At 44.1% G+C, this 25,382-nt stretch overlaps 1 protein-coding gene across 1 annotated transcript; it reads left to right on the forward strand.

The window, feature by feature from the left end:
* Positions 1 to 905: 905 nt before the first annotated feature.
* Asciz (ASCIZ zinc finger protein) lies at positions 906 to 23,499 on the forward strand. Its single transcript, XM_077686601.1, has 3 exons — positions 906 to 1,184; positions 5,294 to 5,511; positions 18,272 to 23,499. The coding sequence occupies exons 1-3, from the start codon at positions 1,062 to 1,064 to the stop codon at positions 19,602 to 19,604; spliced, it is 1,674 nt and encodes a 557-aa protein (XP_077542727.1). The 5' UTR covers positions 906 to 1,061; the 3' UTR covers positions 19,605 to 23,499.
* Positions 23,500 to 25,382: the final 1,883 nt, after the last annotated feature.

The following is a 25,382-nucleotide window of genomic DNA, read 5'->3' on the forward strand; positions in this document are numbered from 1 at the left end:
ACCAATATGTATAGCACAAAAAAAATGTTTTGTTAGACCCCTCAAAATTGGTCAATTTCCCGTGGTAACGAAAGAGTTAAGGGTAGCACAGAGGAAGTTAACTTCAAAGCTGTCGAGGTGACGAAAAGATTAGAATGCTGGTGGATGAAAAGCAGAGAGGGGAATGTTGCTTAGAACAGCTACCCCCTGTAACAGAAAAAAAAATGAGTATTTTGTGCCTAATAAGTTTTTTTTGTGCCTGTCCTAAGAGCAGCGCTAGTATTAAACGAAGAGTGTAGAACATAGGTATATTTGCTTCTTTTTTTTTTTTTTTGGTAAGATGAGACGTTATCACCCCGCTACAAAGGGGATACCAACAGCAATCATCGATCATCATCATCGGCGCGTAGCATAGAGTTTATCGTACGGATGAGAATTTAGAACAACGGGGGGATTAAAAAAGGGGAGCGGGAGAAATGAGAGTTTAAAACAGGGGTGAGAGGGAGATGGCAGGAGGCAAATCTATTAGGTTATCTAGGAGTAGGGCAAGTGAGTGGAATAAAACAGGCAAATCGGTTGCTGACCCCCGATGCCCCGATTCAAAGGAAGAGCCGCTGATCATCATCATCATCACGGCGCGCAGTGCGCTGCGCTCGAGACTCTCAAAGAAGAAAAGTTCAAACAGCTAGCCATGACTATTGGCTGTTACTGCTGTTACCTAGTTCACTTAGCACGCGCAGAGACAAACGACGCATGCGAGACACGCACGCAACTTCGACTACTTCGACCACGCTTCGCCTACTCCAAGACCGCAACTAGACCGCAACAAACAGCGCCACTGCTTTTACGACACAAGGCCAACACGGCGCTGCAATCGGGCTCGAGGAGTGCGAAATTATTCGCGCTAGGAGTGCGGATAGTGACAGCCGCAGCAATCTGCGCAATCGCAGAATCGCAGTTGGGACTGATGTGTGGAGGATGGATGCGAACGAAGAATTGACAGAACTGATTCGGTGTTCCTTTTAGATGTGTCGAGCATGTAGTCCTAATAAGAACGCGCGTCTTGTCATTCGTTTCTAACTATGAAACAGAAACCCCTCCCTCAATTGCCCAACGCTCAGAAAAGGTTCTGCTGCACCGTGGCCAGTTGCTGCTCGCGGGATGGGCAGCCGAAGGTGTTTACATCTCAAAAGCTACTAACACAGGTATTTGGTTGGTTGGTTGGTTGCCTCACAACATGGCACAGGCATTTGATGGCCCCCTTCCTCCACACGTTTTATTTCTTTCTTTTTTTTTTCCGAGGAACTACGTTAGACAAAGGATGTTGCCCGCACATGATATATTGGGCGGAACATACCTCCATGGCCATGTTTTTTCTGCCGATGGAGCATGCGATGTGTATCCTTGTTGGGTACCCGTGGCGGCGTGTCTGCAATAGCGAAAATGTTCAGAGATACTGTCTTCCAGTAGCCCATTTTGGCTCGAAGTGTTGGTGGCATTGCCTACTGAAACGTGCGCCTAATTCCGTTCTATCAAACCACGAAATTGTGAGCACAACGCGGAAAGCCTAAACTAGAGCCACTAGCTAAACCTTCTATCTTCTTTAGAGGTTGCATTAAAAGAAGCTTATCAGAAGAAAGCCTGCGATGTGCGAACGTCTTGTCACCTTGACTTAGTTTTTTTTCATCAGTTTTTTTTCATCACCGAGTCGGAAGAAAAATTCCTTGTAGACTCGGGCTCAGGCTCATTTTCCCGTCACCCCTACCGAAAGTTTTTAGCCCACCACACCGTTGTCACGTAATCCTGGCGGCTCAGTGCGTAACTTGGTTTCGTGTTAACAATGTGTGCCGGTAAATACTAAACATTAATCGCCGAAATGGTTTTCCCGTTCAGTAAAACCTAAAAATCCCGAAATTGTGCCGCCTTTAATAGAGAAAAACCAAGCTTTGCTGAACACAAATGCCTTTCTAGTGGAGAATTTCATCGGATTGTTTGTACCTCTGTGAGCAGCAGCGCTGCAATTCGTTGTATATATTGGGGAATTCCAGGTAGACGTCAAATTTTCCTTTGCAAAGATAGTGTTTTTACATCAAACTCTGCTCTTTCGAGATTTAGTCAAGTGATATGAGAACATTTAGCCATGATGAAACACAGTTTTCACTGCCTGTGTAGAACTTTGCTGGGCTAGTTGGTGATAGGATTCCTTGGTGTAAATGCAGCAAAAACACATGAACGACAAAGCTCATGTCCAAAAGGATAAAGTTTAGTGGGAAGTTAGCGCTAGTCCTGTTTAGTTTGTGTTCACTGTCCGTGTGTTTTTCGTTGCCCTTTGCACCATGAAATCACTGCCTGTGGTCTTGATGCGGTTGCCATTAAGTGCCTGCATTTCTGCTAATCATGCATCCCGGGTTGTCTGTGTCTTCTGCTGCTGCTGCTGTGAAATGCATGTTGGAGCTCTGCGTCACCGCCACCTTTGTGCAGCCATGAGCCATATAATTAGAAAACACCAACCTCTCCCAGAAAAAAGAAAATCTGAAGACAGGAAAAATAAAAGGCTGTCTAAGAATAAGTGCACATGCACCAAGGCACTACTTAGAATTCCTTACCAGCACCTTCGTGGGGCCTTGCATCAAACTTTTACAGCGACATTATGGTGCTGTAAAATATGGAAGTCGCACTTTCATTACAGTGCAACTTTTGCTATTTGTTTTTCCAACAACCATGGGGCAAGAGTAAACATGAAGGGGGGGGGCAACAAGATAAACTTAAAAGAAAGACATCACTCCAGCAAAGCACATTTTTACGTTTTCATTTCCCTCTACTCTTTTGTGCCCTTAATGCTTCCGGACATTGATGAATGCAGAGTTTCTAAGCTGTCAGATCACAAGTTGTGATTAAGCAGCTTGAGTGTAAAGGAAAATTTTAAATTCTTATTTGGCAGGTCCTGTCTTCAGCTGAAAAAATATTCTGGGCTAAATGAGTATGTCCATTGCAGTTGTAAAATGCTGAGTATTTCTTGTGGTTAATAGCAGCAGGTTCTCAATGGATGTATGCAATCCTGTTTTGTTTTACAGCAAAAGCTGCTTGTCTGGGCCTCATGTGTTTTCTTATGTTATGGGGCTGCTTATGTGAGTTTATAGAACTCTGTGCGACTACCCACTGGAAATACAGCGGGCAGTGCAGCAAAACCATTTTTATAGTGCAAGCAAACTTTGTACTCCATTGATGCACAGTTTGAGTAAGGACCTCCTGCAGTAAATCCCCAAGGTGGAGTAAGTGTGAAGGAAAATTTGACATTTGGCTGCATTGAGGTGGATGTCAAATTTTCCTTTGCCGACCTCCTGGAAGAATTTTGTTTATGCGAGCAGTATTAGCTGATTTATAGCATATTAGAAGAGAGTGCACATTTGTGCCCTTCTCTCCTGCACCATTTGTAATGCTGTGGGAGGTATTGCGTGTGATTGTGGGACAACTGGCCTGACCCTGCGCACCTAATTGCACAGCATCCAGTTTCGAGCCTTTGTTCTAAAGCTCCTCGGCATGGTGGCACCACCCGCTGTTTGTGCAAATAAGTTTTTAAATGATTGAGTCCAACGCTCACAAATTGCAGTCAACACAGCCTTGCATGCACTCGAACAGTCGAACCTCACAATTGCATGAGTTTATTGACCACATTCCAAACTTGTGTCGGGACCTTTTTGAAAAGAAAGCTGAATGGTGCAACAAATGTTTTCCTGTCTGCGCATCTATAACCAACATGTATCTGCCTGTTGCATATTGAAGCTACAGGGGGAACCCTGCGAGGTCACAGGTTTGAGAGAGAGAGAGAGAAGTGAACTTTATTGAAGTCTCCGGCGGAGGTAGCAGGGTGCCACGCAGGGCCCTCTTGCTACCTGACTATGTGGGGGCAGTCATCAAGTCGTGTCCCGTCGCTTACGTCGGGGAATCCAACGCTCTCCGCGAGGCTTCAGCCCCTGGATCGCGTCGGATGCATCCCTGCGCGTTTGGCGAATTTGTTACAAGCAGGAAAAGTGGGGCTCGTGTGAATCTTTGGCAGCAGTTGTGAAAGTGTGACCAGAAGTGACACTACCAGGAGAAACTGTGACCAGACGTGACACAACTGAGAGGGATAATGTCACCGAGAGGGATAATAATGTTGCCACTTTTGGTGTCAGTGCAACAGTGGGTGTCAAACTAGTAGTTCTTGCGGCCGAAGAGAAAGGGAAGTGAGGTTCGCTAAGGAAGGCATGCAAGGGCTACAATGAAAGGGTAAGAGGAACAGTGGAGTGATTGCTTGCGACAGAACAATGGGGCGTTCTGTCGTTTGCAAAATGCCGCTGGAGTAATTTTCAAGTGGTTCCATCACTAACCGCACAGACGCAGTGCTCTAGCACTGCATAAACATAAACAAGTGTTGGTCGACAGATTTTATCGAATGCATAATGTGTTGACTATCACATTGACGATTATCTGCCAACAATCGCCACTTCACCGGCTGTACGTGCGGTAGGCTGGATATTTTTGGCAAAGAATGTATAGGTCCTTTTTTTTTTTACAGTAAGTTTAAGTATTTATGGCATACTCGTGAAGGAATAATGGTTAGTGTATTTTTGTTTTTTTAACTTAATTGTCCATTCTATGTGTAAAGTGGCATGATATGTACTGAATAAAGTTTCACAGTGCCAATTGTGGCTCGTTTTCAGCAAAAGTTGAAATTTATATTGTATAGGTGTGGGGTCACTTTACAACCCAAGCTCTAAAAAAGGCTGATTTGTGAGATATTAAACATTGATTCGAAGTGTAAAAAATGAACACCCAAAACGAGACTGCTTGTAACATTAATTTAGGCAGGTGCTATTCACATTCTTGGGACCACAACTCGCTTACACATGCCAACTTCTTCCTGCACTTTAGTGTGCCTACTACTGACGGTACTTTTACAGGGGTAATAGTTGTACCTGTGCCAGACTTTGTGCCCATATGGAGAGTTTCAGCTATTTCAAAGCTTAGAGCCATAGGAAGGACGGGGTTTCATTGCTACAAGCACTTTTCTGTGGCATACTTGACTTTTTAGGGTGAGTGAACTACTCACCCAAGATTTTGTTCTGCCAATAGCAACAGGTATGGGGCACAAACATGGGAGTTGCAACATAGTCAAACTGGACTTAAGACAGCTCGTTTTTGTGCAACCTTGGTGTGTCATTTCAGCATGAACAAACCGGAAAAATTTTATAACACATGCGAGGCAGGCAGCTCTGTGATGGGCAGTGTATGAGCACTGCTCGGCACTAACCCATTTCTTCATTTCTTGCAGCATTTCATCAAGGTCCATGCTGAGAAGAAGTACTCCTGCTCCAAGTGCGGGAAAAAGTTTGGGGCCGAGTGGCTGGCCAAACATCACGAGGCCACTTGCGGGACTTCGTGGCTGTGCTCGTGTGGCGCCACCTACCAGAACCGGGAAGCTCTGCTAACCCACGCGCGGCGGCACTCACATGGGCTGCCTTTCGAGCTGAAGCGGGGTGACGCACAAAAGTAGGTGGCTGTTTGTTATTGCCCGAGGCCAGTGGAGTGGGTGTCTTCCAGCCAGCTAATGCAATGAAGTGCCTACTTATACCTGTGTCACACATGCATGAAAAATGAGATTAAGGGCTTAATGCCTTAAGGCTTATTGCCTTAAGTTTTAATGCCATTAATTCACTGCTACACACAAATATCTAATGACATACGCTCTGTCATTTTTAGTTTAAAGAGTTCTGCACAACTCACTTGCCTTCACGAACGCCTTAAATCTGCCTACTTTCGAACACGATGAGCACCAAATTAAACCTACGAAACTCTCAGCACCAGAGTGTTGATGCGGAAATGTAACTGAACTTCGAAAAAAGACAATTTTTTGTGCACTCTTGGTGGTGAAGTTCTGAAGAAGACGAAGTTCACTAAAACAGCGGCAAAAAGCAAAACATCGTGTTTCGTTGTTTTAAATTTTTTGAATTTGTCTACCGCTGGCAGGCGACGGCTGCTGCTGAAGCCACTTTTAGAAACGGCTCACACCATTTTTTAGAAAACACTATTTATCATTTTCTTTCTCAAAAAAACATTTTTAGCCGTTGTAAGACATTGTCCTCTACGTTAAAAACTTCTGAAATATGAGTACGTTTCTCTTTTTGGTCATTATCACCATCATGCCTAACATTTAATGCCTTTGCTTCTTTGCCTGTAGCACGGCCCACCCAAATAAATGTCTTAAGGCCGTAGAGACATAATGTCATTGTTTGTGTATGAGTGGCACGGGTATAAAACTCGTTTGCTGTCTCGGCCCCCATCTCTGATTAGCACTTGCATGCAGACTCGCTGTCTGCTGGCAGGGCTTCCACATGAAGTGGGATTCTGCTTTCTCGTGAGAGAGAGTAGTGGACGGGTATGTAACGGTGGAGTTGAGCTGTTCCTCGTGAAGAGAGGGGGAGTGGAATCCTAGAACTAAATCTATTCACGGGAGTATGCTGGCATGTTATCCCCTTCTCACCATAAAATTAAGGAGAAAACAAATTTCAGTTCCATCGTTCGATTTCCCCTATTCAAGGAATCTTTGGAAAACTTCTGTGGCCAAACAAACCGCTGTGGCAGGGTTGTGCTGTCTGCCGCAGCCGCACAGCCAACACCCTGCCACAGCAGAGATGGGTGCTTGCCAGCAACCACCGGCCACAAGAAGCAGCTGCTGGAGAGGAAATGGAAGGCCTCTTCTATGTGTCATTTTGGACTGCCCAAACTGCTCCAGAATCGTTCCTAATTTTTTGCCCCCTAGAATTTCTGTTGTGAGAGTGGTTCTTGACTGCCAAAAAGACACCATAGGTTGTGCCACTGCCCCATCTTGTCTTTTATGGCTGTGCATGCGGCTTAGGCGTTCTCTACAAAGAAATGCTCTCATTTCATAGGCATTGCACGTAGCGATTCTGCCTTGGTTGAGGGTTAGGGGGAGGGTGGCACGCGCTGCTGCACTGCTTCCCCGTCACTCTTGTTTTATGTGTCGTCTCCAAAGCGGCCTCCCCCTCCTCAGCTGCTGAACCAAAACCAGCGCCTGTCTCCCCCGTCTCCACGTGTGGGCGTAGCTTAGTCGCTCAGACGACGGGCTCTCGCTCCGCTTTTCTTTGGGCTCAGGTTCGATCCCTGATGGTGCCAGTAGTTTTATTGAGCCTGGTTGGGAGTTTCTTGTGGCGCATGCGGCAAAACCGTGGGCTGGCAGAGGTAGAAGGCTTTGCGTTAAAATTATCCAGGTAAAACCTGGCAAAAGCAAAGCGAGTGTGAACAGCAGTTCTGAGCAGTATCACAGTGCCATCTAGGAGAAATGTCGGTAAACAAGGTGTTTCGCTGTTCGCTGCAGCCCTAGTAAGCTTACTAACATTCACTCAAGGAGTAACACCCTGGGTACGTCATCACAGACGTCATGAAGCGCACAATTCAGCAGGAGAATCAAACTTTTGGCTTAATTTGTTTAATTTCTCAGTGAATAAAGCATTGTTTGCTGCCGGACAAGAGCTGGGGGCACTATGAAACACCAAATCTTTCGAGTAAAACTAACTTCTACAGCAAAGCCCGCTTATATCGAACACGGATATATCAAATTATTGCCTATATCCAACCCTTGTATAATTCTGGTAAAAATTACATGCATTTAAAACTTTTTATATTGAACGCGATTTTGCTCACAATGGATATAATATTGGAACTCTCCCACGCGGGATTTCTCGCTCTCCTTAGGCATGCGGCAGGCTTTCCCGCAATACATCAGCGCGCAGCGGTGGCACGGGTGTCGCTTGTGACTCCCGCGCGAGCTCGGGCGCGTCCAAACCGGCCATTGCAGAGTGGACCAGCTCCACGCATGCATGCCGTTGGAGCCGAAAGCGCCACATTGGGCACTGCAGGCTGCGGTGTCACCGAACTTCAAGTCCGCGCCACTCGCTGCCCGCACTTGCTCAGTTCGCTGGGTTTGCCGTTATTCGCTTGTATCCATGCTTGTCTCCGCTCTGTCAAAGAGGCCGAGGACTCCGTACTGCTTCCGAGCACGAGCGAAGCCATCGCTGCCCTGGCCGTGCTACGGCGATACTGCAGTGCCATTGAGGGCGGCGGTCTTGTGCTTGTCGACTGTTTAGACACCGTGGAGCAAGCAGTCACCAGCAACGCGTTGCGCTCCAAGAAGCAGGCTACACTCGCGCAGTTCAAGTTTTTTTTTTTTTGCTTCGCTTTCTTAATCGAATTTTTGCTATATCGAACTATTTTACAATCCTCGCGCTGTTCGATATACGCGGGCTTACTGTATTTTGTCTTCATGGCCACTTGAAAGCATGTTTCCTCCAATTGGTGCACATTTATTGGTTTGTTAAACTTCAGACAGAAGTTAACAGTACTGAACGGGGAAGCAGTAGGGGCTGCGGAGACATATTGCCACAAATAAAAAGCTCAGCCAAGAAGGCTTGGTATGTACTAGGGCAGATTACACTGAATGCATGGCACAGTTGCTTTTTGTCACAGTAACTATTGGCCCAGCAAGTGCATATGTGGTGTGAAATAAGCAGCAGTGGTGTCAGTGTATTTCTACAAATACAGGGGTGAGACAGCTGCGCATATTGCGCAGTTTTGATACAAATTTGTTTTCCTGCGCCAGGCTGCTCCGAAAGCTTAAAAATTTTGAAAATTGCGCCAAACTGCTCCAAAACAGTCTGAGAGCCAAAGATTTTAACGCTCCCGTAAGTTTCTGTGGGGAAAAATGCTTTCTGGGGGCATACTTTTCCAGCATCTCCAAGGTAATGCTGTTTGTAAAGTTGTAATGGATGGATCATTCAATAAAAAACGCGCATAAAATTGTCCCCGAGATAGTTTTTTCGAAAGTCGCAATGTTGGGTTGCCCATGTTATATTCTGTGAGTTCTTAAAGTTTTCCCATCGGAAATCATTGCAAAGTCCTATAGAAAAAATACTTCTGTGTACTGAGGCGGCAAACTACTTGTGCAGGGTGATAAAAAAACTGCAATTTTAGGAGCGCCGTATCTCCGGAACGACATTACTGGACGCCGCCTTCTTGCTGTGGTGAAGATTGGAAAACATGGTCGCCGGGCGAAGCAGTTGCTCGTGGTTCAGGCAGGGTGCTCTTCGCCGACTTCTGCCGTGGTTTTAGTTCTTGGGTTGGCTGGGTTTACATTTATTCGTTTGATCTGTTGCGGGGAGTTGCGCGACTAGAAAGACAGGAGTTCATCAAAAACAACGTGGTGCCTGCGAATTCACCGGGTTTCAGCCTTGAGTGTGAGGCGCGGTGCGCTCTTGAAGTGAAATTTCGTACTCATTGCGGTGTTATAAAACTCCGAGTTATTGCTGCCTTTGACAGCGAGCTTGCTAGCGGCGGGAATGGGATGATCGACACTGCATAAGTGGCAGCGCAGGCTGCATCGCCAGAAAATGTTCTAGCAGTGTCCGACAGCGGTTCGGGCTATGATTGCGCGCTATTAATAATGGTTCTTCTATCTGAAGTGATGTTTAATGCTAAAAGGGAGGTGGCTAAACATACCAACGTTACTTAAATTACGATTGTAGTGAACGTGCACCTTGGTATTTAAATGGGAGGGCTAGTGGGGTGCGACGACTGTCACTTCGTTTTGCGCAACTTTTGCCGTGGCTAGTCTACACTTGTGCGTAAAGCCGAGTCTGGGATTACAAAATAATAATTTCGGAATTCACATGATAATAAAAGTGCCTTACGAGTGCTTAGTTTTTCAGCTCGATATTTTCAACGGACCTCAACTCTATCAATGCATAGAGGCTAAGAATTTAAAAGTGGTTTGTAAAAAGGTAGTGAAGGTCGTACCTTGTGATACTCTGGTAGAAAAAAAACTTTATTGAAAGCTGTTTTAGGGTTATATACGTTCAAAGCCAATTAACAAGTGCACTCCCCCCTCCCCCCCGAGTTGCCCCCAATTTTTTTTTTTTTTTTTTTGTTGAGGCTCCTAAGGTGACATAATAAATGTCGTTCTTCTGCTCCAAATCAAGCTTCTTCCGCTCCAAAATCAAGATTTTGCTGCTCCAAAAATTGCTCCCAAATCTGATTCAGCTGTCTCACCCCTGCAAATAGAATTGTATACTTTTGTTTCAGAAGAGGGTTTAGGGAAGAGTTGGCAGGAATGCCAACTATTCACTCTGTATGTATTAAAGTGAAGCTTTAGGGTTCTCACTCATGGCGTCTGTAACGCGAAAAGGGGTGAAGAAAAAGAAGAAAAAAGAAGAAAAACAGTCCCGGTGGCTGGAATGGAACCTGGGTCCCTTGTGTTAGAAAGCTGGCGTCTATCCTCCGATTGCTCCATTTCGACATGGTCGAAGCGGTTTGGATTTGGAGAGGGGTGCATTGACGTGCAAAATTAGACAGAAAAATTCTGCATCCCACCGTGTAAAATGATGGTGATCGGTCATGAGAAAGCTTCGTATTCAACCATAGCCGTTGCCAGACGGATGGGGGCCGGATTTTGATGACTACTAAATGCTTGGAAAAAAACAACAAAAAAACAGCGAAACATTTTTTTCAGCACTTTCGGGCTTTCCATTTATTTTCAGTGCCTTGTTGAGAAGCGGCAGAAATAATGGTTAAATCCCTGCATAAAGAAAAAAATTATTCAGTTTTGAAGTTTTCAAATTACAATCAAATGGGGCCCTGGCCTCATCACCATTCACCACCCAGCCCACCTGGCATAAGATTAAAGTAACGTAGAGGTCCTGTGATTGGTTAGGCTTGTCATATATTGTTTACACCGCCATTTTCACCAAGCAAGTGTGAATTGTGGATTATTTCTTGTTTTCATTCCGTAATAAGACTAGGTACAGGTACAGGTGACACATAAAGTAGTAGAAACATCAAAAGAGGCCAGAAATGGTAGCTGTGGTTCAAGCACTTGCGAGCATTCTTGCTGCTCCTGTCAAGGTTCTACTCAAGCGAAGGCTAGGTCTGTGCCAGGCACAAACGTGGCCCCCGTAAGCGGTTGCGTGTGTGTGCATGTGTGTGCACACACCTAAGGCCTGCTTTTGCCACTAAGTTCTGCGGTTGTGGCCAATACCATCATGACAGTGTAACACCCTTATGATGTAGAGGGTATAGTTCTGGTTCCCCTGTTTGTCATCCTTTTTTGGCTTAAAGAAGCCATGCAAAAAAAAAATACAACTTTGTTTTACTCAAAAGATTTGGTGTTTCATAGTGCCCCCAGTGCTTGTCTGGCGCCAAATGATGCTTTATTCACTGGGGAATGGATCAATTTAAGTTAAAATTTTGATTGTCCCGCCAAATGGTGTGTTTCGTGACATCTGCAATGACATGACCAGGACAGGTCTTCAAACGAAAGTTAGTGCACTATTGAGTCTGCAGTGGACTGCGCAACGCCTTGTTTACTGTTAGTCCTCGTAGATGGTGCCACCATACTGCTGTCTGTTTTTGCTTTGTTTCTGATCGTATTTGCACCTGGCTTGGTCTTGCATTGGTAGTAGTAATCATTTCATGAAACCTGGTGTATGCTCAACAAGCAGGGTCCTGTCGCACAATCTGCTTACGCCAAATTAGCCAGTGCCGTGTGAGACAACTCCAGAGCGCCGGACTTGTGCGCAGCTATAACAAGCATAGTGCGTGCAGTACCAATAGCAGCACACACTGGTACTTCTATGTTTACATGTACTTTGGGACTGCCATTATTTGCCCCACCATTATCACTGCTATAAAATAAATATGCATGACATTTAAGCGAAAATAGCTCTTTCTGCAAGCTTATAAGCTCTGCCTAGCTTGTGTTTCCTTTTGCCAGCCTCAGCCAATCGCATGGCTGTGCATATTACATCATAGGTTCTAGTGCAGGAAATGAGCTATTGAGTTGCATGGCCATTCCCTTTTTTAAAAATTATATAGCTTATTTGAGTGAAGTTTACATTAAAAGTGGTGTCAGTATGATTCTAACGAGGCAGTCTTTCGAATGAACCAAACTTATGTTTTGTCTGCATGGCCCCTCCAAGTGACAGGCACCCTCTAACATACACCCATTCCCCATTGCTTAACTCAAGTAGGAGCAGTAATCATCTGTTGTGCTTCCTAAGCCCAAACTCGTATTAAAGCTGACGCTGTGTAAATACGAAGCTGTGATGTGCAGGTCTGCATCACTGCTCGCTTTTCTCTTTGTTCTATGCCAGTAGATGCACTGCCATGACCACAGTCTTGATTTCATGCAAGTGGCAGCCAAGATAAAGGACGTTTTAGTCTTCAGTGCATTGCAGTGCTGCCCCTGCTTATGAGACAGTCTTGTGGAATCCTTGCACCACCATCGTGCTGGATTATCATTTACTCTCTTCGAACTGCCTTTTATAGCCACGTTGGAAAGGTGCATCTGCATTGGTTGTAGTGCACTTCTGCTGGTACTTGTGCACTGCCAAATATACTAGTTTTGTAATTGTTGTGAGGCCGCCAACAGACACAGAAGTTTCCTAGATAAGTTCAGTATGAGCTCAGAACTACCAATGTCATTTTAGAATGCAGTTCTTAGCGCTCACTACTGTGGTTTCGCATCGTCCATCGGTGCCGGCCTCATAATTGAGAGAATGAAGAGGGCACTGAAGATAGTGAGCAAAAAAAGTGGGGGGGGGAAGTATGACGATAGTTTGAGGGTGACACGCTGCAAGGTAACGCCAAAGTAGTGTGTGCCATTGTGCGTTTGTTGATGTTGTGATCACTTCCTGAGACAAAGTAAGTGATGTTGAGCAGAGGCTCAGTGCCGCTGACGCCAGAATCGAGAGGTGCGTGCCGCCAATGCAGAATCCATGTGCCATCACTGAGAAGTTTCTGCAGTTCACGCTGCACCCAAATTTCGCATTAGGGAGTATCTTAATTGTCAGTGAAATTTTTTTTATTTCCATTTTCGTTGCTATTCTGGTTTCATGTCATCAAGGCAGGTGGGAAACGAGCAGCTGGTTTTCAGTCTTCAATTTGCACTGTTTTATTTGCTTGTAAGTGCTATCGTGATGCATTAAAATATGAACAATGGAGCGCGTGGCTTCCAGTTCATGCCACGCATCCTGGCCACAGGCTGCATATGCATAGTAGGAGCAAGTTACGAGAGTTCGTGACCGTCTTTCTATCGTCTGTTAAGCGCTCGGCACAAAACAAAAATTAGGTTACAGCTGTGTGTGCCGCTTTCACTCAGTGCAGCAATAAAGTTAGATAACGCTCGCGTGAGTGGGTGCCGAATGCGGCGGGAAAACAAACCAAAATGAGCACACGCCGAACGATAGTCATTCCATATCAAGGTTTTACACGAACTCTCGTAACTTGTTCGTACTGCGCATAACTACTGAAAGCCACACAATCTGTTGTTTGTATTTCAATGTATGTATCACGATAGTTCATTAAAAATATAAAATTTAATATTTGTATAAAATTTTTACACCTGTCCCAATTGCTTGTTTTGTGTCTATAGTATTTACAGAACAAGAGATAACGTGTAGAACATGAAAGGTGCTGGCTTAAAAAAGCATTGCAGAATTCCTAGTATCACTTGCTGGTGCATAGGGTGAAAACAAATTAAGTCGCTAATGAAACTCAAAAGGGTTGTAATTAAGGCTTTAAGTTTTCACCTTGAACATTGCTCTGGTAACAGAAAAAAAAAAGTATTGGTAGCGATGCAGTGAGAGGGGATCACCACTGTAACCAATATACTGCCTGGCTCTAGTGCATATAGTCTGCACAGAATAGTAGCATAAATGCTTATGCAGGCATTATGTACATGTGAATGTGCAAAAATGCCAGGAAGAATTAAAAATTGATTACATGACTATATTTTAATTTATCAGTTTTCGGCACATGCTGAAATGAAAAATTGGAAGCTGTTAATAATAGTGAGGGCTGGACTAGCCTATTGGATTAAAAAAATGCATTGTTACTTGTTCGCTTTTGAAGGAATTGGTAAGAACACAAAATGTGATGGCAGGTGTATTTGCGCGCAATCCACTTCCTGCATTAGTGAGGATATGGCATAGCAGTCTTTTTTGGCAAGAGAAATACTGGCATTTTGCTGGATAACGTACCTCTCTTGAGAGAGGAGGGATCAGTTAGAAAATTGAAATACCGTAAAAGCCTGTGTACAGTGCAGTGTGTAATCTTGGGATAGCAAAAAGAAAAAGGAAAAGAAGCTTTTATCTGCTTATAATGCATGTGAAGAAAGCTCAGCAAAAGCCTTCATTTGCAGTGCATTTCGTGTTTAGACATCCATTTCACTGGTCCTGTCTTCAGTAAGTCCCTTGTTGGCTGTTGGCATAGGCAGAAAGTTTTCATTTTCCTGGGAGGGGGGGGGGGGGGGGGGGGGTGTAGGGGGGGTGCATTCCAGAGAGAAGATTGCAATTTCAACTAGAACACAAAAGAAAGGTAGAAAAAGTATATCCCACAGATAGCATGACAACGAAAGGGCTCGGCGTGTAGGTAGCTGGTAAACCGTCACTACCTTACTGGATATCTATAATAACTGGCCTAACTGCTTACTGTTGTATTTAAAATTGCTCAACCTTTTTTAAGAAAAATTAGTATTTAAGTGAACCAGAATTGTACTTGGTTTTTTATGGTTGCTTTAAACTACACAACGTTTTTCTGCACTCTGCTAATAATTTAACTTACCAAACTGGTTCAGGCTTTCGAACTGGTTGCGACTGTGAGTTATTCGAACTGAAACTGAACTGGAATGAAATGAATTCACCCAAACCGTTACCGAACCGGTATTTCTTTCGGCTCGACCCACTGAGATATATTCAGGGTGTCCCAGCTGTCATGCACCAAGATTTTAACAAAGAGCAATGGAGTTACTCGAACAAAACCTGGTGCATAATGTTCCCAGTACAGTGGAGTAGTGGCCTGTAATTTTTTTGTAAACAAGATAATTAATTTCAATTAATCATCTAACTCTAGAAGTAGTGTATTAATCATTAAAGTGTTAATGAGGAACTTGTAGGTACCATGAGGGACATCTAACTGTGGTATTTTCAGTGACGAACTAATTGCATACTCGCTTATTTTGACTGATAAAGAAAGCCTGCGAAATAAGAATTGATGGCGCTCCCACTTGCTTCATAAACCAGCTCCCTCAAATAAGCTGATTGAAAGCCACTGCTTTGTGTGTCACATGCCCGAAGAGACCTTGATAATGGGATGCATGGAAGGAGCAGCAACAGCAAGTTTTGCTGGGTGCTTGTGGCAGATAAGGCACACGCTCAATCACAGTTTCCTCTTTCTTTTTATTTTCTCGTTCTGTCTGAGGCAGCCTTACAATGAGGCAGCTTTACAATGCAGGTGGGAGCGCCGTCACAGGATATTTTTTATATTTCGCAGGGTTTCTCTATCACTCTAAATAAATGAGTACGCGACTAGTTCGTTGCTGAAAATACCGCAGTTAGGTGCCCCTCGTGGGTACCTACAAGTGCCTCATTGACACTTTTAATGATTAGGACAGTACTTTTCGAGTTAGATAATTGATTACAATTAATTAATAAGATTTCCGTAACAAAAAATTTACAGGCCGATACTGCATTGTACTGGAAACATTTATGCACTAGGTTTTCTTGGAGTAACACCATTGATCTTTATAAAAATCTTGGTGCATGATAGCTGGGGCACCCTGTATATATGATACGTCAAGATTTCGGTGTGCCTCGAGCCCGGGTGTAGAATTCAGCACGTAAGACCTCTGAATCTGAATCTGAGTATGATTTCGAGTGAATGCAGCTTGTCCTTATTTTGATTCCACTAGATGTCAGCACAACACACGAGCTCATGGCTGGGGTGGGCCTCAGTCAGCTTGATCTGTGCGCTTTATGATTTGCTCTAATAAGGAAAGAAACATTACAAAAGGAACGAGAGAGAAAAAGGCAATACTTCTGGTCAAGTAAAATTAAGTTTTTTTAAAATCATGTTTTTGAGGCTATCATGCCTGCATATGCATCAAACCTTGAAATAACTTTCTGCTGGGTTCCAGGACACTCTGGAGTTGCCGGGAATGCGACCGCTGATCAAATGGCCGCTGCTGCTACACTCCTGAATACGGTACACTTAAAGGGACCCTGCAACACTCTTTGACCAGTGCAAGTAAACCTGCGCGACACTTAGCTTACACTACTAGAAACACCTGAGCCGAATATTACACGTGCATGTGAAGCGGTGAGCGCGCAAATCGCTGTGAAAGACGCGGAAAAAACCACTGCGCTCTCTTCAGTTCTCCTCATTATGCACCCCTGGCATGGCCTAAATGATGTCATTGAGGCCTTGGCTGTCCGATCGGCTGTCACTGGTCAACTTCGCTGCTAATTTCTTGCATTTCCTGTGACGATACGCCGTCGTCAGTGCTGTGTGCGAATCTCTTCTATGCCTGGATCTGTAGACAAAGTTTTGCGTTACTTTTGTGCTTTGAGTGCGCGCGGAGTTTGAGTGATGAGCTCAATGCTTCCCTTTCAACCAGACCACTCGACAACAAACGTTTATTGCTTCAAAAACACCCTACCAGCCGGAGAACTTGCTTGCGAGCAGGCACCCATGCCTGCTTTTTTGTAGCACCAGACAGGAAATAGACCCCTCCACGTTGCGGAGAGGAGAAAATTCCCGGCCTGTGATATATCGAAGGCCGCGTAAGAGAACGCCGCGAGCCGCCCCCCTCTTCGGGAGAGGGCGCACAGCTTTCGTCGCGTTGTCCGCAGTCGAGTTGAGAGGGAACGATTATGCGCCATTTCTCATCGCGCGTAGTTTCGGTGATAGTGAACAGATTTTCATAATTCTTGCGGGAGGAGATTGCTGGGACAATAGACTTTACCCCAAAATACATTCCTAGTAGTCGATGGCACATGTTGCAGGGTCCCTTTAACAACAGTACTCTACACTGACCTCATGCCACACATAAGACAACACCTTCGTAAGACATGGCAAAAGGAGTGGAGTGAACAAACAGGCAACAAATTACGCGTAATAAAACCACACTTGGGACCATACATCACTGACACACGCAACAGATACACAGAAGTTGCTTTGGCTAGGCTACGGATAGGGCACATACATGCAGCGCACTCGTATCTGCTCACAGGATCTTCAAGACCTCAGTGCAGCAGGTGTGGAGAGGCCCTATCTGTAGTTCACATACTCATTCAGTGCAAGGCCCTCAACACCACACGACGCAAACATTTTCCTGAACTGTACAGACAATACATCTCGCCACACCAGTCACACTTCTTGGCCGACAACCCAATGTTTTCTATTTAGCGCGTTTTTCAGTTTTTATCAGACATCAAGTTTTTACAGTTTATTTCATATGATGCATAATCATCCTGGCCCTGTACACCAGCCATCTCCGTGGATTTTAAGTTGCTTCACTTTAGTTTTTACTGAGATAATTTAGTATTTAATTGCACATCTGTGTCATCATCAAATGTCTTTGTCTTTGGCACTCTTTGCCCTTGTTGGCCTTGCGCCATTAAACCCAGGCCATCAATCAATTGTATTGTTGTTCGTTCAGTTTTTTATTTTATGCCCATGAATTTTGTTTTATACTTTTTGGCATTAGTTCTTAATGGAAAAATGAAAAGGAAATCTGTTTCAGATTTGTTGTGGGTGCATAAGCGTGGATATGCCTATTTGCCCAATGCGCTGACATGAGTGGACTCTTGAAACCCCTCGCAAGCCATGCATTGTCACCCGTGGCACTGCAGTGACACTGTGCGTGATGTGTTTGTGTGTGCGTGCACACACACACACCAGCGGCGTGACCATTGCTGATCGCAGAGGCCATGCACAGACAGACTACACACTCGCACACAACCAGCTTCTCCCGCACGTGCACGTTTTTCTTCTCCTCCGTACTGCCGTTTGTTCTCCCTGTGCTCAGCATTCATCACTGCGGTTACATAGTAGTACGTGGGACATGAATTTTTACGATTTAAGCTTCCTATGCTTACGTATTTATAGTCTCAACTGCTGTTTTAATGCCCTCCAAGTCGGTTGTTTTGACAAGCAAATACTTCGTGGAAAAGCACTTCATGTAGTCTAGTAGGATTAATGTTTTTGGTGTAATGAAACTCTTTAGCTTTTATTCTGTCCGCATTCGCCAAAGCGCTCTGAATGCATTGCCTGTAGCCCCACCACCACCACTTGCTTTCTTTTTTGGTGATTTTATTCGTGCTTTGTTATGCTTTTGGAAGGTTGTGCATTTAGGATCGCTGTTTTTATGCCCCACTGAGTAACATTTTTTTTATCTTTTCAGGCGAAAACAACTCTCCAGTCAGACTGTACAACCGATCATTGTTCCTGTGGCCACTCAGGTAATCATCCTGCTCCAGACCCCCAAAGACAAGAACACTAGTCTAAAGGACGGTGTTGCCCCAAGCCCAACAAAGACGCCGTCGCAGTGGCGAAGTATTGTTCCGAAAGTCAATCCTTCGAGCGACCCACCATCCAGTGGACTGGACAGTTTGCCTGTCAAGAAGGTGCACCAGGCCTCTCAGACCACTGTCTCCTGCAGGTGTAGGCACACCAAAGATTCCTGTACTCAGGCCTGCACTAAGCAGACTTCGACCAGGGATGCATGTGAATTTGTTAACCTTCCTCCCAAGGCATGCAAACGTCCCAGGGCTGCAAAGAGAGCTGTGGAGACGCAGACATGCGAGTTTGATGTGCAGTATAAAGCGAGCCAACCCCGTTTGTCTAGAGTGTGGAACTATAATGCGCCTCATGGCTGCAGCATCCACACACAAACAGTTGAGAGCGCTGTGTGCAGGATTCAAAACACACGCACGAGGCACCCTGTCATTAGGCCAGGGCCGCGCAAATTGGACAAGGAGATAGCAACAAATGAGTTGTGGGGGGACCTTGATCACATATTCCTCAATGGCCCTGCTGCACCCTCCAAGGAGTGGATGGACATTTTCCGCAGGAGTTCTTCAGGCACACAGACACTAGAGTCTGATGCTCTTCTGAAAGAGCTGTGCAGTTCATACACATCTTCCTGCTCCCCCTTCATAGATGGGTCGAGGGAAAACCTTGCCCACCTAAGTCTGCCAACTGTTCCCCTTGAACGAGGACTTGGTGTAATCTCTCGTAAGCCAGCAATGCTGCCTGTCCTAGCTCCCATCTGTGAGCCGGAAATAAGTGGTAGCTTGGAGGACAGTTTGCAGCGTGTCAGCCATATTCTGTCATCTGAGACGCAGACCGACAATCTCTTGGACGACTTTTTCCTTAATGATGTGCAGCAAACAGCAGCCCAAACTGATTTCCCATCCTGTTCGCACAATGAAACTCAAACTAGTGAAGATGTGTCCTTTGAGGGTGCAGATGTTTTCCACATGGAGACACAGACATCTGGGTTTTCATTTTGTGATTTTGAAGGTGTGGATATTGAAACACAGACACCTTGGGATCATCTTGATTTTAGCTTGGATGATTTCGTGGTCGAACCAAGCTTTGCTGGCAAAAAAGATGCAGAATCTCAGATCGAGGATCACCAACTTATATGGCCACGGCCATTCCTGAAGCTGCCAGAGGGGGAAAGGCTTAAAGACTGCAGTAACATGCAGACTCAAACAAGTGGGTTAATTTAAACAAAAATTGCTTCTTAGTTCTCTTGGACAGCAACGTAGAACTGATTATGGTTGTGATTAAGTACACTGGTCCCTTGCTATCTTATGCAGCAGTCTTTTAACAGCAGGCTCATAAATTATTTAGTGGGCACTGCTAATGATTTGCATGTTTCTATAAGTTTTTGCCAAGTATACTGGAGTCCAGACAGTCACTGAGACAGTGGCTTCCTTCAGGAATATATGATCTATATCGTGTACAGTAGTAGTGATATGTAACACAGTGTTGGTGGAACTTCCGGTAAATGCACTCCTGCTTATGTCTCAGCAACATCATTGCACCAACATTTTCATGCAGAGTGCATTGTGTGGCGTCGTCGTGGCGGGTGCACCTGTTGATTACTACCCTTGCACTTGGGCTTTGATATTTTCGGGCAGCTGTAAAAAGGTTCAAGTTAGTCCGGGTTCCTGGATTGCCTTCGATTGTTTCCTCTTTTTGTGCTTCAAGCTGTGCCTAACTAGAGCACTTCCCATGTTACCTCACTAATTGCACAGTTTTAATGGGAAAGCATTAAATGGCCTACTGAGTGAGAAGTCGGAGAACACCTAAGCACTTTTTAAGTGTTCTGGATGCGAATGCATTAATGTGCAACTGAACATCTCAGTCGCTTTGCTTCCACCCCACAGTCTCAAAAGGCTTCGTCCTCTTGCCTTGAGAGGCAATTTCTTGGCGATCTGCTTCTGCCTGGTGTTTTTGGATTGCTTTACGCATTGCACTGCTGCTCGTTCCTGTTGCTGTGTAATTGAAGGGTTGACGACAATATGGCTGCCTGCCCATTTGTAAGCTTGGCTGCCTTCTTCCACTCCCTCTACTGGCGTGGGTGGCCACCTTTCACTGCTGCAAAGTTTCAGGGTAGTAGGCCACACAATTTTTTTTAAACTCGCAAGCCAGGCTTGTGATTTTTTTTCTGCTGAATAAGCATGTTTTTTTTTTTAGCTTGAGCAACTCTCAGAAGTACAAAAGAGAGTTATTGTTAATGTTTCAAAGTTAATTTTTGACGAGAAGTGTGTAAAATTGTAACACCAGAAATGATAACACAATAAGGAAATGCTCAATAGAAGAAACCTGTGGCATTTATCTAACTAAAGGTCTGACCTGTGCAATGAACTAAGATAAATGCAATATAATGAATTTTAAGGAAGTAATGATACTGCATAAAATTGAGAAATTGCCCCTTTTGACCAAAGTTTTTCTGCAAAACAAGCTCCAGAATGCAAAATATAGCACCAGTTTCTTTTATCGTAATTCATTGCACAGATCTGTATGTGTAAAATGAGTACACAAAGTTTCATTTCATATTCATTATTTGAAAAAACATGAATGTTCGCATAATGTGAGCTGTTGCAAAATCTTGTTTTGAGAAAATGTCAGTGAAAATTTGAAACTGCGTGAAAGATAGGAAAAACAACTTTTGGAGGCCTTAAATTCACCAAGATTATAATAGCTTGGGCTTCTGTGGGAATTACAAATGTAGAAAAGTTTGTTTATATACAAATGCTAATGATTTCTAGAACCGATGCAGTTTTGTTTCAGATTGGCAGTACCAGGTCAAGGGCTAGAAAACCAGCTAGAACCAACACGGTAATCATAATAGGAACGTAATTTTTTGTAACTTGTTTCTGAATGTTTAACGATAACTTAGTACAAAATAAAATAAATGTTATAGCTTTCTCCTCGCAAGAAATGCAAACCAGTCTGGTCAAGGTGAACAACGTCCATTCAGCATTGGACATCCTTGTCGTGGCTGTTATAAAGGCAGTTGCATTTATGTTTTTAAATAGAATTGTGCGAATGTTTTGCAAATATTGTTTGCTATTCAATGCGATTTGCAATGCAGTTTTATTGTTTTGAAATATTATAATTTACAAATAGACCAGTGAAAGTTTGCTCTGCTGTACAACGTGAACTTTGAAGCTTTACTGCACGCATGCTTGTCCCTGTGAGTTGGCTTTTTTGCGTGATGCCAAAGCTCTACAAAAAGTCCAATTTGTGTCATCCTTGCACAGATCAGGGTTAACTCGTGTATGCTAGCTGGAGTGGAATGCAACTTGTGTAAAATTCGTAAGTAGAAGTTTTCTGTCAATATGAGTGAGGATTCAAGAGTGATTACTTGTTGGCAATGCTTGGAGCAAGGTACTTGTCATACCAGCTACTATCATTCCAGGCAAGGGCCAATGACTGGAGGCACTGTAGCCAGTCAAGTGTACTTCATGTATTTACAGCATGTTCAGGAACTTGCATTTCTTCATGCCCAATTTGTGTTCCACTGCTTTGCCATCTTGTCTTAATGTTTTATTTTTAATTTGTTGCACTATTTTTTTTAAGCACTAGTGCATGACAGTCATGCGTGTTACGCCCTAATTACCTAAGTTATCTTCTACAGTGAATCTGTCTTGCCCTAGGTTCTGACCAAAATTGAATGCTTCTGTTGGATCACATCAACAAAGAATCGCATATTCTTGCTTTAGAGCTAGTGTAAAATGCTCGGTAGCTCTCAATCTGACGTAGGTTCCTGGAGAAAATCGTACTGAAATTAGCTGCTAAGGTGACTCTGTCTTTACACTGAGTTTCACGTACTTGTTGTAATTGGTTCACAGTGAAGTTGTCAATGCTACCGAATTCCCATCTGATGTCAGTACACGGCCGTCTATGGAGGGCGTATGGTTGCAGAAAACAGCTGCAACTCCTGTTTTATCGAAACTATCCTGAAACAAATTACAGTCTACTCTCATTAATTCGAAGTCGCTTAATTGGAATTGGAGTGATGTTCCGTTCCTGGCAATTTTGCATGCAATTCAACAGAAGAAATCACTCGATCATTAGAAGCGAAAACCCAATATATCGGTCAATTGGAAGTTATTTCGAATAAAAAGCATCGAGGTGACCGTCATCTTTCGATAAAATTTGAAACTTTTAAGCGCCAAAATATCGCCTTGCCCTGCACTATGTCGGCGCCATCGCAACTGAGGCAGCGCACGCTCGTACAGGGGCGGGTCAGCTGAGACTCGCGCCAGCGTACGCCTCTCTGCCTTTTTTCAGGTCCTCAACCTTCTTTGTTGCGCACAGCTCCTTGTGAGAAGTTTGAGCGGTGGACGCTACAGGCTTCGATTTTAGCCACAAGTCTAAACTATCCCGGGCAAACCGCATCGTACGCTCGAACTGCCGACGAAAGTTGAGATTCTGAACAAAATCAAGAAGGGAGACGTGTTGCAGTCTAATGGGAATGTGCTTTTTGTTTAATTGGAAGTTCGGTTAATTCTAAGTTTTTTGCAGTTCTCGTGGTATTGGCAGTCGACTGTGTATGACAATTGGCAGCTAAGACGACGCTATCATTCGGCTGTATTCCATTTACTGGTCGTAATTATGTCACAGTGAAATTGTAAACATTGCCGAATTCCCATTTGCTGTCAATACATGGCCATCTGCAGAGGGAGTGAGGTTACAGAAAACGGCTGTGACTGTTGTTTTATCGAGACTGTCCCAAAACAAATCATATGAAAATTAACTTAGAATGAATTCTAAGGAAGCTATGTAAAATTAACTTAGAATGAATTCTAAGGAAGCTATGTGTATGTATGTGTCTTTATCCAATCAATATAGTAAGTCACCATACATAACTCAATATAGTTATCCTCCAATACAGCTTTGTTGGTCTTCCATCTTCACAGTAGTGAAAGGGCACTAAATTTTTTTTGTAGCTTTGTTGTTAACGCTTTATACACATGAAAGCAGATATTGATATTTACAAATTTTCAGTTTGATTCACTGTCAGTTTTTAGTATTCGTATTCAATTCACAGTTCTAAATTTGACATCCACACACCCCGAACATTGCTTTAGCTTGAATATATTTTTGTTGCATCATCTTGGCTGTCATTTATTGTTTCCCTTCAACCCCAAGTGTTAAGCATTATATAAACCATGTTTTCAAGCATATGAATCACGTTTTTAGGGTGTCCTTTTACGAGGATAAACACACAAACCCTGTTACATATTTTTTCGTATAAATGTTAGCCCAAGTATTTTTTTTGTTGCCACTATTACAGCTGCCTGGGTGCAGACGTCCTTCTGCCGTAATACCAAGGTTGATAGTAATTGCCTTTTTAAGGTGTTGTCATTTAATGAAAATAAACAAATAACCTCATGCTAGATTTTGCACTAGAATGGCAGTTTCAGTGATGTGCTGGGTGGAATATCTCTTGTTGCACCATTGTGGCTGGCTTTTACCAATTCCCTTCGGTCCAGTGCATGAAGTAATTCTTAAATGACATGTTTTCAAGGTGTAGCCACTTTATGAAAATAATTGGGTAAGCCTCATGACAGCTTTACATGGGAATGGCAGTTGCAGTGACATGTGTGAGCTCGAATACTTTTTTCTACCGTCATCACTGTATTGAACTGGTTCCTTTGTGCCCCCATTAGTGTCTCCTACACTAATAATGTTTCCAAGATGTGGCCACTTTATGAGGATGAGTGGATAAACCTTACGACAGATTTACACTGGAGTGGCAGTTAAAATATCATTTTTGAATGGTATCTTTTCTGTTGCATTATTATGACTGCCTGGTTGCTGATTACTCTTTGTCTCAAGTGCTATGCTTCATATGAATCGTTTCCCGGTGTTGCCTCCTTGGTGATGAGCTTTGGTGTTCAAGCATTGCAAACAAATTTGCAGTCATGTGACAGCTGCATTGACATATTAGTGTGAAGAGCTTCGAACACCAAAGCGTTGCGTGGCCCGATGAGCAAAGCTGACATTGGCGTCTGTAGTAGTGAAAGGGCACTTCCCATTGGCTGAGGTGCGTCGTCTGGCTCATTAAGCACGCCGCTGAATTTAAAAGTGGGCAGGCCACTGCCTGAGCAGAAGGGAGAAAGGCTGGCCCCTCCCAGTGCCGCAGCAGTTACCAGCGAGACAAGGTGCTCTGTGCACTTGCTGCCGGCGCTTAGACACTTCTGCTCCAAGGCGGTGCCCACAATACAGGCATATTCGTTCAATGCCATGCCATCCCCCCATTCGACAATAATGCTCTCACATTCGCAATTTGTACCAAGTGCTGAAGTGTCCTCAAAGTGGTTCTCTTCTTTTTCCTCCTTATCACTGCCCTCTGGTTACTGAATTCCCTTCTGCCTTGAATTCCAAGCTCCGAAGGAACTGTGTTCTTGAAAATGTTTTCTTGTCTCGACCATTGTTCTCGATGCATTGCATATGATAATAAACGGACAAGACCATTGTGAAAAATGTTGACTAGTCGAAATGTCGGAAAATGTCTGCATATATGTGCATACTGTATTTTTGGTGGGGTTTTAATTTTTCAATATGTTATTCGCATTTTCTGGTTAGTGGTGAAAACTATTACTACTTCATTATTATTATTATTATGCTATTACGATCGTCGGCGGATGTCTGGGAAAAAGAGCCCGCTCCCCCCAGGTCACCAAAGCTAACATGACTACCCACTCAGCTCGACGGTTGACCGGTACCACAGACAGCCTTCTAAGACACTCAGGTCCTTGCAAAATGGTCGCGTGTGGTCAGGCGCGACCATCGCTCGGGCTCCACATCACATGGTGTCCCGTCCGCTCCTCAGCAGGTGTCCATGGAAAATCACAGCGTGAGCACGCACGCAAGGAGCTTAAATCCTTTAGTGGGGACTCCACTCTGCACAGTGCGAGATAAGTTACTTCGCCGTAGCAGGTGAGGTTAGGAGGTACGCAGCACATTCAGTGGTCATAAGTTATGCA

This window comes from Haemaphysalis longicornis, unplaced genomic scaffold, assembly GCF_048455015.1.
Source record: "Haemaphysalis longicornis isolate Haplotype H1 unplaced genomic scaffold, Haemaphysalis longicornis Haplotype H1 scaffold_1, whole genome shotgun sequence".
Taxonomy (NCBI): domain Eukaryota; kingdom Metazoa; phylum Arthropoda; class Arachnida; order Ixodida; family Ixodidae; genus Haemaphysalis; species Haemaphysalis longicornis.

What these genes read in the sequence shown, in the direction of transcription:
- Asciz (XM_077686601.1), top strand. Translation starts at nt 1,062, where the DNA reads ATGAAACAGAAACCCCTCCCTCAATTGCCCAACGCTCAGAAAAGGTTC. An exon ending in CTCAAAAGCTACTAACACAG is followed by an intron (nt 1,185 to 5,293) that starts GTATTTGGTTGG and finishes CATTTCTTGCAG; the next exon opens with CATTTCATCAAGGTCCATGC. An exon ending in AAGCGGGGTGACGCACAAAA is followed by an intron (nt 5,512 to 18,271) that starts GTAGGTGGCTGT and finishes TTATCTTTTCAG; the next exon opens with GCGAAAACAACTCTCCAGTC.